This window comes from Nelumbo nucifera, chromosome 2 (assembly GCF_055504915.1).
Source record: "Nelumbo nucifera cultivar China Antique chromosome 2, China Antique-T2T, whole genome shotgun sequence".
NCBI classification, from domain to species: domain Eukaryota; kingdom Viridiplantae; phylum Streptophyta; class Magnoliopsida; order Proteales; family Nelumbonaceae; genus Nelumbo; species Nelumbo nucifera.
Window position 1 is genome coordinate 7,536,996 of NC_142650.1, and position 22,819 is coordinate 7,559,814.

At 38.3% G+C, this 22,819-nt stretch overlaps 1 protein-coding gene across 6 annotated transcripts; it reads right to left on the minus strand.

Moving 5' to 3' along the window:
* Nucleotides 1–2,161: 2,161 nt before the first annotated feature.
* On the minus strand, nucleotides 2,162–22,819 carry LOC104594807 (Duplicated homeodomain-like superfamily protein). Of its 6 annotated transcripts, none has more exons than XM_088897567.1 (4): nucleotides 22,177–22,819; nucleotides 20,824–21,684; nucleotides 11,701–12,714; nucleotides 2,162–5,403 (listed from the first exon to the last, which is right to left on the minus strand). In XM_088897567.1, exons 1-4 carry the CDS (start codon nucleotides 22,340–22,342, stop codon nucleotides 2,282–2,284), a joined length of 5,163 nt encoding a protein of 1,720 aa, XP_088753693.1. In that variant the 5' UTR covers nucleotides 22,343–22,819; the 3' UTR covers nucleotides 2,162–2,281. The 6 variants fall into 6 exon arrangements, with proteins under 6 accessions (XP_088753693.1, XP_010253594.1, XP_010253595.1 ...); XM_010255292.3 differs by having other exon boundaries at nucleotides 2,162–5,406; XM_010255293.3 differs by having other exon boundaries at nucleotides 11,701–12,717; nucleotides 22,177–22,795.

Consider the following 22,819-nt stretch of genomic DNA (forward strand, 5'->3'; position numbering starts at 1 on the left):
ACCCAACTCCCCTTTTCTTTTTCTTGAGATATTGTATCTACAGCACCATGAATTGGAAATTTCTTATATTTCTCGTTGTTAATCAACGTACAAAGTATTATCACCAAAAATACAAAAACTAATGCTTGGAATAGGCAATCATTAAAGATAGGTATGGTGGTAACCCTTTCTTTTTTGGCGGGTAACTAAGAAAGCATCGATAAATCCTCTTTGGTTTCTTTATTTGTTTTGCACCTGTCTATCCAAAATCAAACCATTTGGCAAAGGAATGAAAATTTTCTAACTGGCTGTCTTAATGTTAAAACACTGCCAAATCAGACTCTTAGTACGTTGAACATGGTCAGTGGTCACACAACAGGAAGACTATACTGAACACTCTGTAACAGCCTATTTGAAATAAAACACTCTGTAATCACTATACTGAACATGAACCCAGTATGATTTACATTCTCATGCAAAAAAAACACATGAACCCAGTATTGCTAATAAATATTCATAATACAAGCAAAGATTAAATAATATATTACGTACATTAATTACAAATACATATAAATTACATAATATGGAAACTCATATTTGGTAGGGCGTACAATCACAATGGAAACCACAAACCCACCCATCAAGTTCATATGAAAAATATCTATTTCTTAATTATATATGTTATAGTTAAATGCATAAATATATCAACCACCAATACCATCCAAGCCCCCCTGTTCCCACTACTATAGTCACCACACCTAGTATGACTATCAATTTCGGATTCGACTATGATACTGGGGAAAAAAAATCTCATCCTTACTGTTTGGAATTTGACTTAAAATATTCCTATGTTTCCTAACAATTTACTAAATCCTTATCCTTTTACTGTTATGGAAAGGACTATTTTATTCATCGTTCTTTTTTAAATTTCAAAATAAAAGATTATTTTACTTTTATCTTTCTAATATCTTCCGAAAAGAAAAAAAAAAAAAAAAGCATGGGAAAAGACCTAGCAGGCTAGCACCAGTAGCAACAGTAACGGCACAGGTTGGTTGGTTAGTTAATTACACGTTCACTATTAATACAGACATCAGCAGTATACTTGCTGACCAAGAAGGATAGTGTAATTGTTTATGCTGATAATAATATTTGATTGTGTGAAAAAAGCAGGGTGAAGACAAAAGCGAGAGCCAGTTGATGAAGCCATCCCTTAAGACTGCTATATAAAGCGTATGCATATATAAGAAAAATGCACGCTAAGTAAAATTTTAAAACCTTTGGTTCTGCATTCAAAAAATACATTTTACATATTTCAAAATAGTCATACGAAATTCAAAACATTTTCTTAAAGAAATGCATCAATATACATATCAATACACGATTTGGCCAAACCCAATTGGACTAACCATATACAACAGTCGATGAGCATGAGATGAGAAAGAAATGCAATGGGGGATATTGTCAGTTTGTCAGCTCATCCCAGCTTCAGCGATAATATACCTGGTAACTAGGCAGCTACGCTGGAGGAGTCCGCGGATCAGATCTTTACACCGATCTCACAGCGTGCCTCAACCGCACATCGAAAACATCTCCTCCCATACTTCAGGGAGATTTCCCAATACATGGTGAGGAGCAAATCCCAATTCACGCTGATCCCAAATGGAGATGGGTTGACACATGACAGATTGACACCAGATCCTTCGCCTCTGCATGCTTGATTTTTGTAATTCGGGTGGACAATTTGATATACACTTGTGGACAAATGAATACGTTTACAGACCATGGTGGGATAGGCTCCGATTGTCGGCACTCGCCACTCGAAAATAAAGGAGTGACGAGCAATCCAATTCCAAATCCAAAACTTAAATAGAGGACAAGTGGGAAAAGAATAATTTCAAAACAAGGACGTTTTTGTATATACACGAGATATTCTTGATTCTCCATTGCTTTTGCTGCATCAGTGCAAGCCCAGGGCGGCAAATCGAAACCATCGGCTTGGTAAGCAACCCAGCACAACAAGAAGCTGAACAAAGTGGCTGGCAGCATGTGTAGCTTCTTCACTAACGCTAACCTTTCTTCTTTTTTTTTTCTTTTTTTCCAGATTATTTCTGTATATTTCTATCTTAGTACAATACAACAAACAGATACAAAGCAACTAAAAACCTTAGGAATGAGAAAGACGGAAGTAAAATCAGCCCATTTTCATTGAGAGAGGTTGCAAAGCTATTATAATACAGAGAGCGACAAAAAAAAACAAGCGCCGCAAAATCCCACCTACGATAGATTGATTAACCAAGTCTGTTTACCTTCTTCCTAGGTCTCCTCCGCCATGCCACGATTCATCTTCCCTCGTACTACTACTACTACTAGCCTGAGCCTGCCCACTATACCGTTGGCGTTCAGAGGTGGCATAATGCATTTTTATTGCTGCCACCGGATCTGAAACGCCTGGACAATTCCCTCCAACAAGGATCCCTCCACCCACAACACTTCTTCCCTGTTGTTGAAAACTAGTCACTTCAAATCCATTCCTCTTCTCCAGCTCCGAGAATATGCCATGTCCCTTCACATCCACTGTCGTAAATGGCTGTAACTTCGTTCCATCATAGCTTCTGTATGCCTGATAATCTGCCAAACCTCCAATTCCATCTAAATCCTTCGTTGGAAATACTGACACACAACCCATGTTCAGGTCATTCCTCTTGACAACTGGCACTGGTTGCTTCCCTACCCTGCAGGATGGTGCTGAATAATCACCGAATGCTGCTGGATATTTTGCCAATAGCATAGCAGAATCTGGTTGCGACGAAAGCCCAGTCTGTATTCTGCTCCCATCCCAGAAACCATGACTCCTCGCTGGAAAATCTTCCAATCCCGAATAATTGCTATTATCAAGCTTTATTGAAACTGCAACTCCATCAACCGCATGATTGGAAGTAGACTTCAAGTTGAATGAACTGCTGCCTAGTTTGGACGATGCCCCATTTTCATTGTTCTCTGGAGAACTTGAATTTCGCTTTGAAGCAGGAGTCGGATGGCTCAGTATCTGACCAAATAGTTTGACATCTCCAGTTCTTCGTGACTGTTCTTCTGTATCTGAGCTACTCCAAGAATGAGGCCTTGGATGATCAATTGGAGATGGTTCTTGACCCTTTGGCAGAAGTGGGAGCTCAGCCACTGAATGGGTAAATCTTGAACTATTGCACTTTTCATGGTATAGTTCCTGCATGTACTGGCTATGTTGGGATTTCCTTTCCATCTTAGAGAAGCTTTGGACCTTAGAAGATTCCTCACCACTTTTTGTATCTACATCCGTATTTTTGGCATTCTTATTCAGCACCTGCAGTGGATACCCTTTGAGAATCTGGGAATGCTCAACCCGGTTCAGTGACTCATGTCCCAACAGAATTTGCTGAAAAACATCTGCACTTGAAGATTTCTGCTGTTGCTTGTCACCATGTACCACAAAATCAAGGGTTGATGATGACGCCCTACATTGCTTTAACTGGTCCTTGCAATGGACTGACGAATCCAACCCAACAGAAACTGAAGGGACGTTCTCTTTTTGCTGCCAAGAGACGACCTGAGGCTTCTGTATAGAAGAAAGAAGCTCTAGAGGAATCTGATGAGGATATGTAGCAGGTAGAGTATATGCTGGATTAACACCTTCCCTCTTTGCACTTGATTCAGTCGTGAAGATGCAGGATGTACCTGTACAACTATTTCTGTCTATACCATTTGCGGGATCCTGCCCATCAATCAGCACTTTTTCAGACACTTCTTGTCTTTTATCTAGATCAACTTTAGAGTCCTCACAATCACTACATGGCAATGGGTGGAGATCAGCTGCAGCAATTGATTTAAACTGGCCAACTTCCTCCTGTTCACATGCAGATACAGGCTCTTCCTTGGGAACGATGACTTTATCAGTATGTGGTTCTTTAACAATCTCTCTCTCATCAGCCAAAGCAACACTTCCAGAAAGTTGCACGTTTGGCTCACTGTTCAAAACCACATCTACATTCACATCATCTCTGTTAACCACCTCTGGGCCAATGGAATTGTTATCAGCATCTAAAACCTTGGCAGACTCTGCCCCTGCCCGACACTCGTCTGGCACCATGGTTTCAACTTTCATCTCAGAGGCTTCTCTATTTTGTGTCTCTATCCCATGTTTTTCACCTGATCTATCCAAGTCAATCTGCAGATGGGAGGGTTCTACCTGTAGAGATACCCCACCATTCATGTTTGTCACAGATGATGCCAGATCAACCTCCATCTTGGAACATGACTGGTTGCTGCAAATAGCTGATTCCAACTCAACAAGACAAGCGTCTTCAGTGTCACTCCTCCCGCCATTGGTGTCACTCCCTGGCATTTCTTCATTGACTGTCCCAGGATAAAGCACATCTAAACCAAGACATTTCCGAGCCTTGCTAAAGAAGATCCTGCATTGATCCCTGGACCTTGTCCTGACATATCGAGAGATCTTGGCAAAATCCCGGCCATATAATCTCAGTGCCTGGATGAAGACCGACTTTTCCTCATCAGTCCAATCCACAGAATCCAGTTCCCCACAGCTCTCATCTGAACAAGTTTCTTCATCATCAATGTTCTGTGAAACTTCAGGGGTCAACAGTCGATCTTTCACTGAGCTCACCTTCTGGCGCTTCCACTCCTGACAGCCCTCTCCTGGATCAATTGAGCTCGTAACACAAGAGCTCATTGCCTCTGATGATAAAGCACCACATATACCAACCAACACATCAGCAGCAGCAGCTTCTCTTTCATTCCCAAGAATATCAACACTACTTGACCCTTCTAAATTGCAATCATCACCCTGAGATAAACTATGGTCATTATACCCTCCCAAAAACAACTTTCCACCACAATTTTGCTTTGTCTTGAAATTGGCATCAGCAGTAGCTGCTATCACTGAAGCAGCCCCTAACAAATCAAGTGAAGCAGCATTCCCATCACGATTCCACTTCTTCCCTGAGGTGACTAGGTATGTGTTGCTAGGGAAGCTTTGTTCTTGTTTTCTAAGTTCCAATTTTTTCTTTATTTTCTCAAAGCTCTCAGATTTCTGGTTCTTATAGTAGAATTCAATGCAATCTGCCGTTGTCTTATGATCAAGGAAAGAGGAAATTTTTTTGAAGTCCTTCCCAAATGTTGCAAGCATTTCCATGAAAATTTCCTTTTCTTTAGATGTCCATGGGTTGATCATTGCCCGCTCCTTTTCAACAGCACATGGATCTTCGACTAATCCATTACTTGTAACCAAACTAGAGAGCCTTTTCTCCTTCTCATCCAAAAGCAAAGCTGGCATTCTCAAACTATTCCTGCAAACCTTAATTTGGGAATCTGATAGCAGCTTGCCAGCAAAATCAACTATCTCTGTCGTAGGAACCAGGGTCAAGTTACCTGCTGTAGAAGAGGAAGATATTGAAAGATGAGAGTAGCACAATTTCAAAACATAGATCATTACAAGTTCATAACATTCCTAACATGGTTCAAAAAAGCTAAAATCGAAATTCAATCCACTAGAAAAGGGAAAAGGTGCAAATAAACACAGCCAATGCTGTAAAGGTAGTCAGATTCAAATTTTAGTTCCACAACCTACATAACAACTTGAAAAACAAGCAATAAAGAATTCAACCTACCTAGCTGAAGTTTTGGAAAGGAACTTCCCAATGTTTTGGAAAGGAACTTCCCAATGTCCAAATAACATATGTCAAGGCCCTGAAATGTTTTAGCCACCTAAAAATTTCCCTGTGGTCCTTCCCAGGGAAACAGAAATACAAAACCATGCTCTACTGATACTGTATTTATTGTTATCACATATTCCATGTTTATGAAATAATTCAACTTTATCTGTTGAATTATAGAACCTCCCTTTCCCTGTATCATTCATAAGCTTGGAATAGATGTCTTCCAAACCTTAAGTATTGTAAATTTGTAATCAAGTGATACTTCTTTCATGGTTTTCTTTATAAATAGAATGATTACTACAGAACTTTAAAAAAAAAGTCCTACAAGAATCCAGTTATAACTCATGACAACCTTCTTGTTGGATGCTAACAAGTCATCATGTAAACATACACTTTCTCCTTGAAATGTACATACTCTGGCTCCATTATCCCGGGGAAATATTAACCGAAGGCAAATAATGTCTTCATAAATATTTTTAACAATCTTGCCTACATCTTTTTATGAATGACAACCTTGTTTAGTTGCTTATCTGAACTGTTCCTGGCACAATAATCTCCAACCATCTATACAAACCCTAGCAGGACTAGTTGGTAGTAGTTAGTAAGTTAAATCACAAGCTCTGGCCTCTGCAATCTCACAAACAAATACTCTTCTTCAGCAAGGAATAACCAAAATGACAACTGCCACACAGCCAGGCCTTGTCCAAAGTTCCCCTGAGGTACAAATATCAGAAGTCCCCATTCGTTGCTATCACATATTCCATGTTTACATGAAAGAATTCAACCTACCTAGCTTTCCCAGAAGGAAATGTGTCCTCTCTACATTGTTATAAGTACAAGTGTAACATTACATTTATGATACTGTAAAACTTAGATTGGTATCCTAGGAAAAGTTACAAGCAAAAACACTATTGAGATTTTGCATCAGATGATGACCCAGTATTTACCACCCAAACCCAACTTGCCTATCATTTAGAAATCTTCCAAACCAAGCCAGTTCCCAAGTTTCATAGACAAAGCAATTATAGAAGCAAAAATACCCTATTCCAAATGATGAACAATTGTAATTTTGAAATGGTCAACAAAGCAGGAACTTCACAAAGAGAATCTTGACACCCTCATAATACCATTTTTACACTTTCCACAACACATGTCCGAACTGGACATTGTATCAATTGCCTCTCCTTATATACACCACCACAAAGAAAAAGCACTAAAGAACTCAAGCAGATATCATCCTGCATTAGAAGTTAACTTGACCCTAGGAATCATGCCTTGCTGAAATTCCAGAACAGCACTTTAATATCACCAGCTTCAAGAATCCTATAACCAGACAATTATTGGACCTTCATTCTTCAATGAACAAAATAAGTTCAGGATTAATCGAGGCTATTACCCAATAAGCTAATTACACAAACCCCAAAATGAGTTTCTGAATTGAATCCGTGAACTCAAGGTATAACTTCAATCAGTTTCTAGACAAGAAAATAAATGACAATTAGCCAAACCTTTATATACATCTAGATGATATTTTGGGTAGAAATCTAGATCATTGAATGAACAACAAGAAATTCAATTGACTGTTCATTGATTGAGAAACCAAGGGGGTGTTCTGTAGTGTAGATGAGAAATTGGGCGATGTGTTTTCTGTGGTGTGGATGAAAACACACTACCCCTCAATGGGGTAGTTGTTTTGCACTGTGGACAAAGATGTGTGAATTGAACCACACCACACCTCCGTAGGCCTTTTGCAAGGCGTGGTGTATTTCAATCCACACCCAGTGTTATGATTCCATGCATCTCAGTTACAACATTTGAGATGATCTATGCCACTAAACATTAAAATCAATAATATACCTTTTAGTAGTATACATAATAGAGAAATATTAGTAAATTGCTAACGATAATAATAATTAATAAAAATAATATTAATAAGAGTAAATAACAAACAATAATAGTAATAATAATTAAAAATGAGTAATAATATTAATGCTAATTGATAATACTAACAAAACTGCTAACAATATTTAATAATAATTAAAAAAATTATTAATATAAATAAAAATAATATTTGAAACTTATTAATTAATAAAAAATATTAATAATTATTATTGTTAATTATTAATTATTGATAACAATAATTGATAAAAATAATTATTTATATAAATAAAAATAATATTCAAAAGAAAAAACTCTAATTCCATGGTCGTTGTTGTTTGTTACCACCTGGATATGAGTCCCACCCACCATCAGGTTCCTTCCGCCTCACTACCATTCCTGAACTTAATGACCATGATGAAGGCTTTATATCTGTTCCTCAGTAGATCGGCTCTACCCCTGAATAAATAGTTGTCGGGAGCCCCAGGCATGATCATAATGAATAACGGTTGGGAGTAAGAGGGGTCGGGGCTGAAGAGCCCACTATCTGTGGCACCACAGGGGCTCCCCTTGAGTTAGAGGTAAAAACTCCTTTTATTGACCTCCACTGTTGTACCCATGATAGAGATGACAGGATAATTCATGCCTTGGGAAGTTGATTTCATCTCAGCACGTCGATCATGAGAATCATCAAAGACAGAAAAGCTGCCATTCAAATCTATATGCCTCATTGAAGGCTGTCTTGATGATGAAGCTGAGGAAGGAGACGAGCTTTGATTGCCATTACGGTGATGATAAGGGGATTTTTCATCCATCCTCCAATCTGATGATGGGGCATCTTTTTTTTTTATCAATAACACTTTCATTAATCATCAGTAGAAAATTTACAGGAGGAAGACAAACACACTTATCTTCCAAGAGTCACTAAGAGCCTCATAAAAGAAAGAAAAAAGAAGAAAAAGAGAAAAGAAGATGATGGGGCATCTTCATTTTCATTAACACGATTCAAGTCCAGCTTGAGTCTCTCTACCCTTCTTGAACTCACTTCAGTGGAAGATTCCCCAGAAAGAAGGCCAGAAGATACTGGCATTTGTTTCATCAGTGACCTCGTCATCAACTTCAGCCACATTCTGATCAATATCAAGAACATCCTGCTTCTGCTTTGAACAGCATCTGCTTCCCTCGACAGAGGCTGTCTTCTCACCATCCAGAGTCCTGTTGGGAGATGGTGGGCAGAAAGCACTTGTTGCAGCAAACCCCTTCCATCCCAGTGCCCCCTCTAAAGAGGAGTCACAGAGCAATAAGAAGCATGGGATTAAGTTGGAAATAAATGTCCACAGTAGCGTGGACCTGTCCATGAGAAATAATGGACGATATTTTGCCCTGTGGTGTAGACCGATCCACGATATAGTGTGGTTCAGTCCACACCACAGCGAAACAGAACAATAGGTTTTGGCATTGTGCATTTCTAAACGTAATATATCATGGTGCATCCATACCACCGAACACCACCCAAATCTCATCAAAATCTAACAACAATAGCTTATCTATAGAGCCCTCAAACTAGAGACTTCTCCTCCAAACAAAAGGCAATCTATTTTTTCAAAAAAACAGTATCTAAAAAGTGGGTGTCTTCATTATCATATAAAAGCCTTATTCCTCAGACATGTGTCTACCCACTCACAGAAAAAGTGAAAGTATTTAAACTTCACTCTCACATAACTTCTGAAACATGGCTACCGATAAAAAAATAAAATAAAATAAAATAAAAGCAACCCACTTCAAAAGATGTCGAACCCATATTAATCTTTTCAACTCAATTTCCTTATTCAAATAAAAGTCATTATAAAGATTTTAAATGCTGTAGTTCCCAAAGTTATCCAATTACAAATTAAACCAGATCTAATTTTTAAAAAAATAAATAAGAAAACTAAATAAAAAGCATAAGCAATGAAACTCAAAGTGAAATAATAAATGGTGTGGGACCCATTCTTCTAGATGAAGTGGGGTATTAATTACAAACAAAACCTGATTTAATCTCTTGAATCAAATAAAAATCTATTTATCAAAAAACAAATGGGTAAAATACAAAAACCTCCCTTGAAGTTTCTGACAATCATAAAAACCTCTCCTATAGTTTCATTTTAACAAATACCTCCCCTAAGCTTTTGAGAAATTCAACAAAAACCTCCCTTCAATCACTGTTTCAGACACAAAACGCTAGATTGATGCACCAGTTTTTTCCAAATATCCATTCTACCCTTTTATAAATTATTTTACATACAAAATTACTGAAATAATCCCATTTTAACTCAAAGTTTCAGTAATTTTGTATGTAAAATTGCTGAAATGATCGATACAAGAGGTTTTTGTTGAGTTAAAATAGGGTTATTTTAGTAATCTTGTATGTAAAATAATTTATAAAAGGGTAGAATGGGTATTTAGAAAAAAAAAAAACAGGTGCATCAATCTAATGTTTTCCATCTGGGACAGTGATGGAGGGGAGATTTTTGTTGAATTTCTCAAAAGTTCAGGGGAGATATTTGTTAAAATGAAATTATAGGGGAGGTTTTTATGATTGTCAGAAACTTCAAGGGAGGTTTTTGTATTTTACCCAAAACAAATAAAAACCTAGCCTAAATTTAATAAAATTTATAATACAGATAATGGGTGTCAAACAAAATAGGTCAGATTTAAAAAGAAAAAGTGAAATAGTTAAGATTAGTGGCCTTGTACTCAGTACCCGGGGGGAGGAGGGTTCATTATCCAGAAATCCCAGAAAAAGGGTGTCTATAAAATAATGCCCTTGAGAAACAAACATATATAAAACTGAGTAAACACATCTCAGTAGAGTCCCCTGATCAGAAAATCCGTAGGCCACGTCAGTGAATGGATTAGAATATTAACCATATTAAATCTGTTCATCATCATCATCATCCATGCCTTATCCCAACTAAATGGGGTTGGCTACATCAATCATGTTTTGCCAATCCGTTCTATTTAAAGCCAAATGCATTGATAAACTATTAGTGCTTAAATCATATATTGCTACTTATATGCAAGTCCTTTTTGGTCTACCCCTAGCCCTTCTAGCCCCTTAAAATTAACAAACCACTTCTCCTATCTGGTATTATATAAACACACCATCATACGAGAATTCTAGATAACAAGGAGGATCATGCCAGGCATAATCATGTCTAAGTAAAAGATTTTGCAAATAAAAATTACTGAAAAACCATCAAAAAATAAAGCCTTTCTCAGAAAGCCTGAACTGATGAAGTTAATCATCCTTCACAACAGGAAGGAATGATGAGAGCCAAAATATTTTTTATTGTTAACACAATAATGACAGACAAACTCAAAATATACAGGCTAGCTTGTTACAGAAACCATAGAAGAACTATGTTTTCAATCAAAAGGAAGCACATGCATTTCAGTAATAACCAAAGATATGCAATTAAACAATGAACTGGTATCATGCATTCTTTGTAAAGTTTGGAACTTAAATAGTTACATTATCGTAAATGGAATTATCCAACGGAATGGTTTCACCATTAGGCATATACTGTTTGTATGAATGAGAAAGAAGCATAACTTCCTATTAGGATTCAGATAATCTAATCTATAATTTGATCAACCAAAAAATCATCAAGTTGATAAAAAGACTTTACCAACAGCTTCCTCAAATAGTAGTAACAATCATTCACAACACATAAACAGCACAGTGTGGAATTCATCACATGCATCTTAGATGACATCTACAACCATATATAAAAATGAAAAACAAACAAAGCAGGTATAACCTGCTAGCTAAAGAAGATTGAAAGAAAAGATGAAGTAGTGTTTTCCATATACACCTGAGGTCAACTAAGAATACACTGAAGAACAGGTAAACCAAGAATTAGAGAGAACATATCAAATCATATAGATATCATATGTTGCAGTAAATGCTATAAAATTTTAAAAAGGCAACAACCAATCGTGCAAGAAAGGAACTGAATCACCAATCAGTAAGGGGCAAGAAAACAAAACCAGATGAAAGTTCGCATGAAATTGAGGTAAAGAGGATTCTTCAATACTTAATGTTATGTGTATATGAGGAGGGGGGAAGAGAGAGAGAGAGAGCACTTACCAGGTGAAGTAAATCTAGAGTGAATTGAAGATCGATGCTTCTGACTCCCATTGTGCAAAGTTCGTGAGCTTAGCTCAAACCGTTTCTGAGACCTTGCACGGCACTTCCTTAGAGAAATCAAACGCATATCTTCCCTCCACAGGTGTTGAAATGCCCTATACTTGAGAGTAAGAACTCGCTCCTTGAATTTTATAAAACACTTCCTCATTGCCAGCTTCTCTTTGATGAGCAAGTTGTTCTGCACAGATGAAACACTATTACAGCCCACTGTATTTGTCTGATCTCGATCAGATGGCAATAGTTTATTAAATACTTCAGATGCTTTTCTTGCACAATCTCTGTTGTAAGCCAAGATTGAAGCATGCAGCACACTTTCTGTGTCAGAATGAGGCATGGCATTGTCACATGCTACAGAACAGTCATCATGCTTCACCACATCAGATAAAGAAACCTGCTTCTCCAAGGATAGAGGTTCAACACATTTGGAGGAAGCAGTTCCTGGACTATAAATATCCACATCTTTAATTTCACAATTAACTTCATCCAATCTGTCATTACATAGAAGAGGCTCCTCAACAACTTTCAAGGGACCAGGTTCTGAGTCATCAGCAGCTTCACACGGTTTTAATGCACCTTCTACTTGTAAGAATTTGGATGCAATCAAACAAGAATCAGTTCTTTTAGGTTCAGAACTCAAACATTTGAGTTCACTTTCATGTAAATCAATTTCACATTCAGTTTTTTCCAGAGCCTTCAATATATCACCCTTTAATAGCATCAACTTATTCATAGCAGTTGATTTCACAAAACTAGAGTCTCCAGAGCTTGCATCTTCAGCTTGTAGGAAATCAGCAAGCAGTGAGTTTAAACTAGCAAGAGGATTCAGCTCCAAATTCTCAGCAATGGCAGAGAACCCCTCAAGGCAACTATGACACCCATGACCTGGTGAGCTACTTAAATTACTTGCATCATTGTCAATATTTGACACCTTGTTATAAGGCTTGTCCTCCATACCTGCTACAACAACCAAATGAACAATGTAATTATAAATGCTGGAACAACTGAACAAAGGGTAAATGATTTTAAATGCCTAAATTTTCCATCAGTAGATGCAGAAATAACCAAAGTTGAAAACTAAGTACTAATATTTTGCACTAGGAAAATCACAACTACAATTTAAAAGCAAATAATGCAAGAAGGTAAAGGGATTAAGCAGTTATAATCATCATTTGAAAGTACAAAGAGAAGGGGGTCATTATGTATAACTAAATAAAGGAATCAACACTACCAACTATACAAGACATAATGCTTGGTGAATCATGGATCAACAAGAACTGCAAAAGGTTGCAAGAACAAAACAGAACCACTTCAATACTTAAAAAAAGGGGTATCAAAACCATCATCTTGTTTGTTTGCGGACATGAACCTAATCAAACAGCCTGAGTTGTTCAAAATACATCCTTTTCTAGCATCCACACAAACATAGCATTTCAGTATCTAAAGCCAAAAGTAGGATATACACAAGTGCACTTCTGCTTTGTATGTGATTGGTATAGCTTCTGTTTATTAAATAAATGTTTGTACTTGATTTGTCTTCAAAACTGAGAAAAGTATTTGATAAATCGTTTATGGACAACTAGGCGCCACACCAGTTGCACAGTGAATAAACCATTGGGGGAAGCGTTAAAATGAAGCTTCCCCCAATGGTTGGTGTGCACATAAATCAAAACACACTTTTGTGAATATCAATGCGTACGGATGAATATGATGGAAAAATGCTGATTTGGCAATGACATGGCAGCCTTTTGATAAATGCCTATCACGAAACGCCCATGGAACAAACACACGCTTTATAAGCATGAATAACATTAAAATGTTTCTGTTTCATAAATACAAGGTTTGATAGGTAAAAAAACTATATCCCTGCCAATTCCGGAAAATAAGGTGGGGTACTAGATAAGATGGTTTCATTCAGTGCATAGACCAACCAACTATTTTGCCCATAAAAAATGCAAGTTGAGGGTTCTAAAAGAGACAGGGAGATGTCCAAAAAAATGGATTGAAGAACTAACAAGGATCTACCCACTTACAATTTAACAGAAGATTTAGCAACTACGAGTGGAATTGCCACAATGAAACCTGTCTAGCCAACCATTGTGATGTGCATTAAGGCTATTCATTTTAGTTTAAATCTAAAGAAAATGTCAATTGCTTGTTTCAGAGTTTATGACGTCTAAACGAATACACATTTGGGAAAAAAAAAACATCAAAATGCAGCCTTAGAACCATAACCTGCTGAATTTATATACAAACAATGCATTCTGTTTTTTTTTTTTTTGCAAACTCAAATCATCAAAACAACTCATTGTGGCATGGAGCTTTATTAATTATGAGATCCATTTTTCCCCTTAATGAAAGAGACAAAGAATTAAAAGCATAGGGACAAAAGGCAAAATATCTTTTTGCAGAGGTAATGAGGCTGCAAGCAATATGCAGAGGACATCTAGAAGAACATTGTGCATAATTTGGAAATATGCCTTGAAATGGCAATACATTAGAACATCAAGAAAAGAACAGATATTAGAATTGGATATATCAACATTTTTTCAGTTTAAGGAGGTGTTTTTTTATGAATGAATATAATTTATTAAAGCAGAAATATGAGGCAATACAGTACACCCAAGAGGAGGCACGAGTTGTTACCTCTTCTAATAAATATTACATCAAACTAAAGCAGAATTGACCAGAATTAACCAAAACTAAAATTACAAAGCAGCCCAATATAAATGCTCCCTTGAGGCCCCTTGCTTAGCTAACCCATCCACTAAGGCATTTGCTGATCTTCCCACCCAATGAAAGGTAACAGACATGTCTTTTGTGATCCAGTTGACTTTCCTTACCATATCTCTATTTCGCCACATAGCTGAAGCTGGTTCTGTCAGCCATCCCACAACAATCTCAAAGTCCCCTTCAAGTACCAAGTGCTGGACTCCTGACTGTTCTGCAATCTGAAACCTTGTACTGCCGCTAATAACTCAGCTCTATTGGAGTCTCCTGTTCCCACAGGGCCTGAAAACAATGCTAATATTTTGCTTTTATTGTATCTCAGCACCCCTCCTATCCCGGAAGGGCCTGGGTTTCCTTGGCTGCTTCCATCAAAATTCAGCTTTACCCATCCTTCAGGTGGAGAAATCCACACAACAAATTTCTTGTCCTTCCTTGTATGGCCGTTAGCCACCGCTAACCAGTTTCTCCAAAAATCATCAAAGGAGAACGTATGAAATAGGTCCATAGTTCTTAACCAATGAATGGCCCTAGTTAATATACAGTCCTCAACAGCTTGAGTGCTTCTTTCCTCATCGTTAAATACCCTTGCATTCCTTTCTTCCCATATTGTCCACAAGGTGGCTGCTCTAATACATTTCCACGTTATTTTTCCTTTTTTTTTGTAAGCCACACAAAAAATGAAGGATCAAATAGCTGACTTAAATCTGTGGACACTGGACAGATTCCACCTGCACCCAAACAAAGAGAAAATCCAACTCCAAATGGCACTAGAAAAGGAACAAGATACAAGTAAGTGAGAGCAGTCCTCACCACTAGCCCTGCAAAGTACACACCAGTTGAGGGACAAACACAAAGAAGGCCTTTTCCTCTGCAAGCAGTCTGGGGCATTAATCTCTCCAACTTCTTAGCTTCCCTATTAGGAATCCTAAAAACAGAGAGAAAATAGACTGGTAGATTTGCTAGAGTAGCTCTCAATAAAGTCACTCTACCCCCTATAGAGATGTTCTTTTTCCAAGAAGTTAATCTTTTCTCAAACTTTTCCAACATTGGGGTCCAGAAACTACTCTCTTTTGGATTAGCCCCTAGAGGGAGACCTAAGTACTATAGAGGCCAAGTAGTGATGGAACAACCTAAGTAATCTGCCACAGTCTGGATGATCCCCTCATTCATATTCACACCTACCACACAACTCTTCTCCATGTTTATTCTCAAATTTGATACCTCCTCAAAGTGTTGTACCAATGCTCTAAGATTCCTCACTTTTTGCCTGTCACCCCTTTCACAAAAAATTATGATATCATCAACAAACTGTAGGTGGGTTACCCTAATGTTATTTCTTCCTATCTTCCAGCCACTCACTTCCTCTTCCCTATCTGCCTTAGAGATTAATCTGCCAAAAACATCTGCAACTAAGGTGAAAAGAAATGGGGAAAGAGGGTCACCTTGTCTAAGGCCTCTACAGGCAGGGAAAAAATCTTTGACCACCCCACGTTCACCAAAACTGAGTAATGACAGGAGCTAATACAACCCTTTACCTAGTTGCACCATCTATCTCCAAAACCACGGCACCCAAGGACCTCTAATAAAAAACTCCAATCCACAAGATCATAAGCCTTCTCCAAGTCTAACTTACATACAAAACCTTGATTCCCCGACTTTCTCATGTCCTCCACACACTCATTTGCTATTAGGATCTGATCTGTTATTTGCCTTCCCAGCACGAAAGCACCTTGTGCTTGACTAACAATGGAGGGTAGTACTACTCGAATTCTTAAAGACCACTTTGGCCAGAATTTTATAGATGCTTGTAACCATACTAATCGGCTTGTACTCCTTAGGGTCCCTCGCATCTATCTTTTTTGGGATTAGGGCTAAGAAGGTGGCATTAACTCCAGGGCTTACCCTTTTCATATCAGCAAACTCCTGAAACACCTCGATAAGATCTTCTTTTATCATATCCCAACAGTCCTGATAAAAAGCCATCTAGGCCAGGTGCTTTGGATCTATCCATTGAAAATATCACCTATCAAACCTCTTCTTCACTGAAATCCCTCTCTAAGCAAAACACTTGTTCTTCAAATAACCTAGTCCACTCCAAATTCTCCACTGTTGGTCTATTAATCAAAGGTTTTCTATAGATTGATTTGAAGTGATCCACAAACAATCTTGCTCTCATCTTGATTTGTGACGTCCTCCCCATTTACTTAGCCACAAAATTTTTCCTTCTCCTCCCATTAGCCAACGCATGAAAACCAGATTAAGGGGGTGTTCAGAACTATGGTTATTCCATGGATTGCTTGGTTCTGAAACATGCCACACCCATGTTCTTTTAGGGGTAAGGTGCATTTTGAAACCATCTATGGATGGTTTTGAAACACAAAATATCACAATCTCTCCCACACCAAAATTCCGTGGATTAGTCCAACTATTGTAAATTCAGTCATTATTATAGTGTATTTGAATAAATGACCAAGATATTTTATTGAAAATTTTGCTAACAATGCATCCATACCACAATGCAGAACACACTATAGAGTGTGTTGTTCTTCAAACCATGTCGTTTCGACCAGTGTTTTAAAAGTGCAAGGTGCAGGGGTCAATTTGTGCCTACGGCTTAAGGTGTAAGGCGATATGCGCACCTTTTTGAAGCAAGGCGCAAAAATTAAAAAAAAATCAAAAAATGCCAAAAAAGCAAAAATATTAAGCATAATATTAATAAAAATATAAACTTTAAATTTTAAATTAAACGTATTAATAAACATGATACCTAAAATTAAAAAACATAAACATTCCTAGACCCAATGGAACCTTCACTTGTTCTTCTTTCTTCAAGTCCATCTCTCAACTTTCTAATCACCAACCCTTTCCGTCAAAAGAAATTTGGTGCAGGCTAGTTCCCCAAATAATTATGGCATTTTGTTGGGAAGTATTCCATGGGAAAGTAAACACTCTAGATAACCTACAAAAGTGAAGACCCATCCTCTGTATTTCTCCTAATTGGTGTATCCTCTGTAGAGCTCACGGTGAGGATTGTTACCACCTATTAATATCTTGTCCCTTTCCCGCAGACCTTTGGGCTTGGCTACTTTCGTTGTTTGGGAGTAGTTGGAGTCTACCAGCAAAAGTTCACATGCTCTTCAACCATACTACCTTTTATTGGCCTACAAAAATAGGGAGAATTATGTGGAGATGTGCTCGTGCTGCCTTGATTTGGACTCTTTGGGAAGAAAGGAATGTTAGAATTTTTCAAGAAAAGGAAAATAGCAGTTAGAAATTGAAAGACTATGTGTTAAATAGGGCAATACCTTGGCTGAAGACCTTGGAAATCTTTCATCAATTCTCCTTTAATGACCATTGGAGAAATTGGTCAACAGTAGCAAGGTGTTCATCCCTAAAGGACAAATCAATTACAAGTTGGTCTCCTCCATCCGAAGGCTCACTGAAGTTGAATTTTGATGGAAGCAGCATGGGTAATCCAAGATTATACGGAATAGGGGGTGCTTTGAGAAATGAGAAGGGAGAGATTTTGTTGCTCTACTCAGGTCCCTTGGGAAGTGGGGACTCCATTAGAGCAGAACTTTTAGCTGTTGTACAAGGGGTGCAATTTGCAAACCAGTTGGGGGTACAACACCTAACAATCGAGGGGGATTCCAAAGTGGAGGTGGGTTGGTTGAAAAATCCTGAAGAGGCTATGTGGCGTTACAAGAATGAAATGAAGAATTTTAGTTGGTTGACAAGGAATATGTTGGTCACTGTACAGTGAGTGGGGAGATCAGCAAATACTTTGTCAGATGTGTTAGCTAAGCAAGGGGTAAATAGGGAATAATTGTTTTGGGCTCAGTTGTGATTCTTGCTTTTCTTTCCTAGTTTACTTGTAAGATTCAAGGAAGGGTTGCAGCTCGCGCCTCTCCTTGGGATGTTGTATGAACTCACTCTACATCTTTCCTAGTTTCTTGTAAGATTCAAGGAAGGGTTGCAGCTCGCGCCTCTCCTTGGGATGTTGTATGAACTCACTCTACATCTGCTTCTGAATTAATAAATTTATTATCATTCATCAAAAAAATTAAAATACATAAACATAACATGTAAAGAATATTCAAATGTGAATTTAAAAATAAAATAAAACATTTTCAAGCATGTAAAACCAACAATCCTTTTTTCATCAATTGCATTACTTAAAGTAGCTAATGTGATGTAAAACATATTACATTCTTGATTCTACAAGTTGCCTTTGTGCCACGCTCCTCGAGGCAAGGGGGTCTGGGGGCGGAGCCCCCGACCCAGCCATTAGGGTCAAAAAGAAGCAAAAGGCGCACGCCTGGGCTAAGGCGCAAGGTGCATTAGGTGTGTGCCCTTTAAATCACTGGTTTCAACCAGATAACTATGGGGCCCAATGGATTCAAATGCACCACATTTTATGAAGATCACAGTACCAAACACCCCTAGGTGTAACTTACTATTGGCCCCATAACTAGGGGTGGCCACAAGCAGAGCTATTTGAGCTCAGCTCATGAAAAGCTCGGCTCGGCTCAGTTTCAACCGAGCTCGAGCCCAATTTCCAGGCTCGTTTATTAATCGAGCCAAGCTCAAGCCTAATAAAACTCGAATCGAGGCTTGCAAGTCGAGCTTGATTAGCTACATATAATAATAATAATTATTATAGAAAATAATATATAATAAAAATATTATACATATAATAATTTTATTTTTATATATAATAATAACTAATTATTATAATTCTTAATTTTTTAAATATCAAATAAAAAATGTTATATATATATATATATATATATTATTTTTATAAAACATTTTTCTCAATTCGTGCTTGAGACGAGCTTGAGCTTACGAGCTTTTGACTCGAGCCAAGCTCGAGCTCAAGGTTCGAGCTCGATCCATGCTCGAGTTCGAATCCACACCGCCATAACAAAGCAAAAAAGGAAAGTCAAGCAATTTTTTTCCACACTAATAATACATTTTAAGTTCCTTCACATGGGCCATGGCTCATACTTGTAAGGCAAACAAGTTCACCTAAGAAATGAGTGCAATGACAAAAGCAAAGGACCTATAGGTCCTATGGCATGCCTACATCAAAAAGCATAAACTTCACAAAGAAGCTACCAGACGTATCCACCTTGGAGAATTCCATAGATGCCTCAGACACCCTGGAAAACATTGTTTCCAAGTCAAGGCAAAACATTTTGACTGACAAAAGGAACGTTCAAAAGGTTACCAATATATTCATGGATTCCCATACCACTCAAACTTCTCTTATGTTGCAACCACAATTATCATGGTTACAAGACAAGACAAAGTAACAGGATACCATTACCTAAGTGTTGAAGCTGGCACCCATGTGCAGATGTGCCACCTAAGCATTGTTAAACCATAGTTTTTTTGACAAATAAGGCTTGTTAATCTTTTTTTTTTGGACATGTTCCATGTTGGCATGTCTTATTTTCAATGTCTTCAATAAAAAAACTAAAAGAAAGCCAATAATAATAAATTTTGCAATATTAGGTTCTATTTGTTTACAATGCAAATTCAAACTAGATGCAAAAATTGTGCCTTTTTGTCTCATTTTCATTCATTGGAAGTGTAACTTTGAAATTTCCTGTCACAAAAGGCTGATGCAAAACTTACACCACCTTCATCCTACCTTTGCTCCCTCTCAAATAAAGTAAAACCTGAAACATACTAACATATGTGCTATCACAAATAAAACACAACGTAATAAGTAATAACAACATATGATAAGATGCCTGCCTTGCTATTTCCGTTGCCTAAGAAGGTGCAGAACATATATGCAAAAAAGGAGTAATTTAATGACATGCCCCAGAAAAATGCCTTACTGCCCAGGTATCCCTTATATGTAATTATGTATATGTTGTTTCAATAGCTATGGTTTAATTATTACTAGAATATGTAACAAACCAGAAACCAGGCATGCTCCCCAAACAATGAGCATGATTGTCTTATAGAACTAATATGCTGAAAAAAGAAATTTGCATTAAAAGATAACAATTGTCGTGATAATAAAATTTGTTACAGCATCCAAAGAAAAAAAATCACAGCTAGAATAATCAATAATGTTCATAAAATCATAGGAAAACAACCCAAAAGAGTAGGAGGTCATAACACCTAGCCCTCAGGAAAGGGATCAATGCTTAGAACCCAGTAATCAGCCCCTGTATAGGAAACAAGCAGGATGTTGTTTCTACTACAATTTGTAGGCATTGAAAACTTTTTTTTATCAATAGATACTGAACACTTGTAAGCAGTGCAATGCAATAAAAGACTTTTGAATGGATGACACCTCAAAGGAACAGCAAAACTTACCTGGTGATGAACTGCATGCAACAGATGAGGGAGTTGCAGGAGATGCACATTCTGATAAACCTGTGACTCTAGGGCTTTTGTCAGATAAACTTGGAATGGAACCATTGCTTGTTCTCATGTTGTTGGAACATGGGAGCAATTCACTTTTGCAGGTAGTCTCATCATGACCTTCGACCTTCTCCTTTTCATACTTTGCCAGACCCTGGCCCCATCCAAGCCGCTGCTTCTTCCTTGAGCATGTATCTTCAAATGGTGTACTGGATGTTACACCTGCAGCAGCATCCCCAGAAGAGGATTGAAATGGAGTTGCTTTTCCATCTTGTGATTCAAGCTTAGTATCATCCAAATCGGCTCTGGTGCTTTTTGAGCTACTTGAATGACTAAATCCAGAGCCTCGTGATGACAAGCTACTAGATCGGGTCCATTTCAGAGGCTTCCAAGCAATCGAGCCCAGTGTATGGTCTTTGTCATATCTGTGGCCTGTGGCCAAGCCATCCACTGCACCCATCTTATCATGATAATCTTTTAAGTGGAGTTGATCCCATGACGAATTTTCAATGTCAGAATGAGGGTGAGATGTGTATGTTAGCAGATCATCAACTGACCTATGAGAACTTAAATCATGCTGCCTGCCTGACGAACAAACAGAGGCGTCACTGGTATCCAACAGGTGCCCTTTCCATTCCTTCTGGCTGAAAAACCCTTTGTTCTCCCTGTTGTTCCTGCCATACTTCCACTCAGCACGGGACGCAGATGGCCGGCAGAGTTCGTCTTCCACCATCCTCTCACTTGACCGCGAAGGCGTACATCCATGTCCAGATTCTTCCGAGAACAGCTGATAACCACCCTGCTTACCATGACCTTCAGCAAAAAATAATTACAAAAAAAAGAAAAGAAAAATCACAACAAAATCAAGACAAACACAGTATTGTAGATTATAGACCTTGCGGAAACAGGGGAGAGAACCTATAAGCAGTGACCAAACTCACAACGGAAGCGAAATCTCAGATCTGTGGAAAATGAACAAAATTGGGGAAAATGGTAAAAAAAAAAACAAAATCCAGGAACGAAAGCAATGGATCCTCGGCGAATAAAGAACACATTCAGTTTTTTAAGTTTTTTTTTCCTAGAACAAATTCTGAATTCTCGACTGGGAGGGGGCGGAGACAACATACAAGTTTTGGCCAGGAATCGATTAGGTTTGCTCTCTCTTGCACCACACCCATCAACGCAAAAGGAAAAGATGAAAAGTATGGGCACGTAACCCTATTTTTAGAATAATCTGAGTAAAGTGGGAAAAATGATTCCGAAGCCCTAAATCTCCTACAAACGGTAAGGAACTCCAAAACGTACCTGGAGGCCTGCGTAACTCGTCTGAACCCCATCGAGCGAGCTCCCGTGATCCGTGATGAGAGTGACAGTCCCTCCATCTGGAAACAGGGCCTAAGGCTTCCGGCCTCTCGTACTTCTTCTCCTTGAAGAAATCCTTCCGATCCCAGGGCAAGGGTTCCGGCGGCATGAAAAAGCAGTCAAGAGCATCGGCAACCAAAAAATTCTAAAGCCGAAGGAAACACGAGACTTCACCTATCAACGCCCTCTCAGCTAGGGTTTGAAAAGGCCCGTGCACAAGAAAACACCAGAGGAACAACCCAACAGCCAATAACGAAACCGAACCACCATAGTGAAAGAGATCTCCAATGGCGAAAAACAGATAAATAAAGAGCGCCTCTTTGAAGTCGAGAACAAGCCGTCCTCGGTTATACTTCGATAGTGGAGAAATAAATATGTAGGCAGAGTAATTAATCAGCGACCGTCGCCAGCGATGGTCGTCTCTCAGACTCCGAGCGGAGAAAAGACAACAGACTGAATTTCAATGGAGGGAGAGGGAGGGTAACTCATTTCACGGCGCCATTAAACGAAATTCCAATCTCCTGTCGTGTCCGCTAGATTATCTCTCTCTCGGTATTCTCTTTCTCCCCCCCTTTTCTTTTTCTTT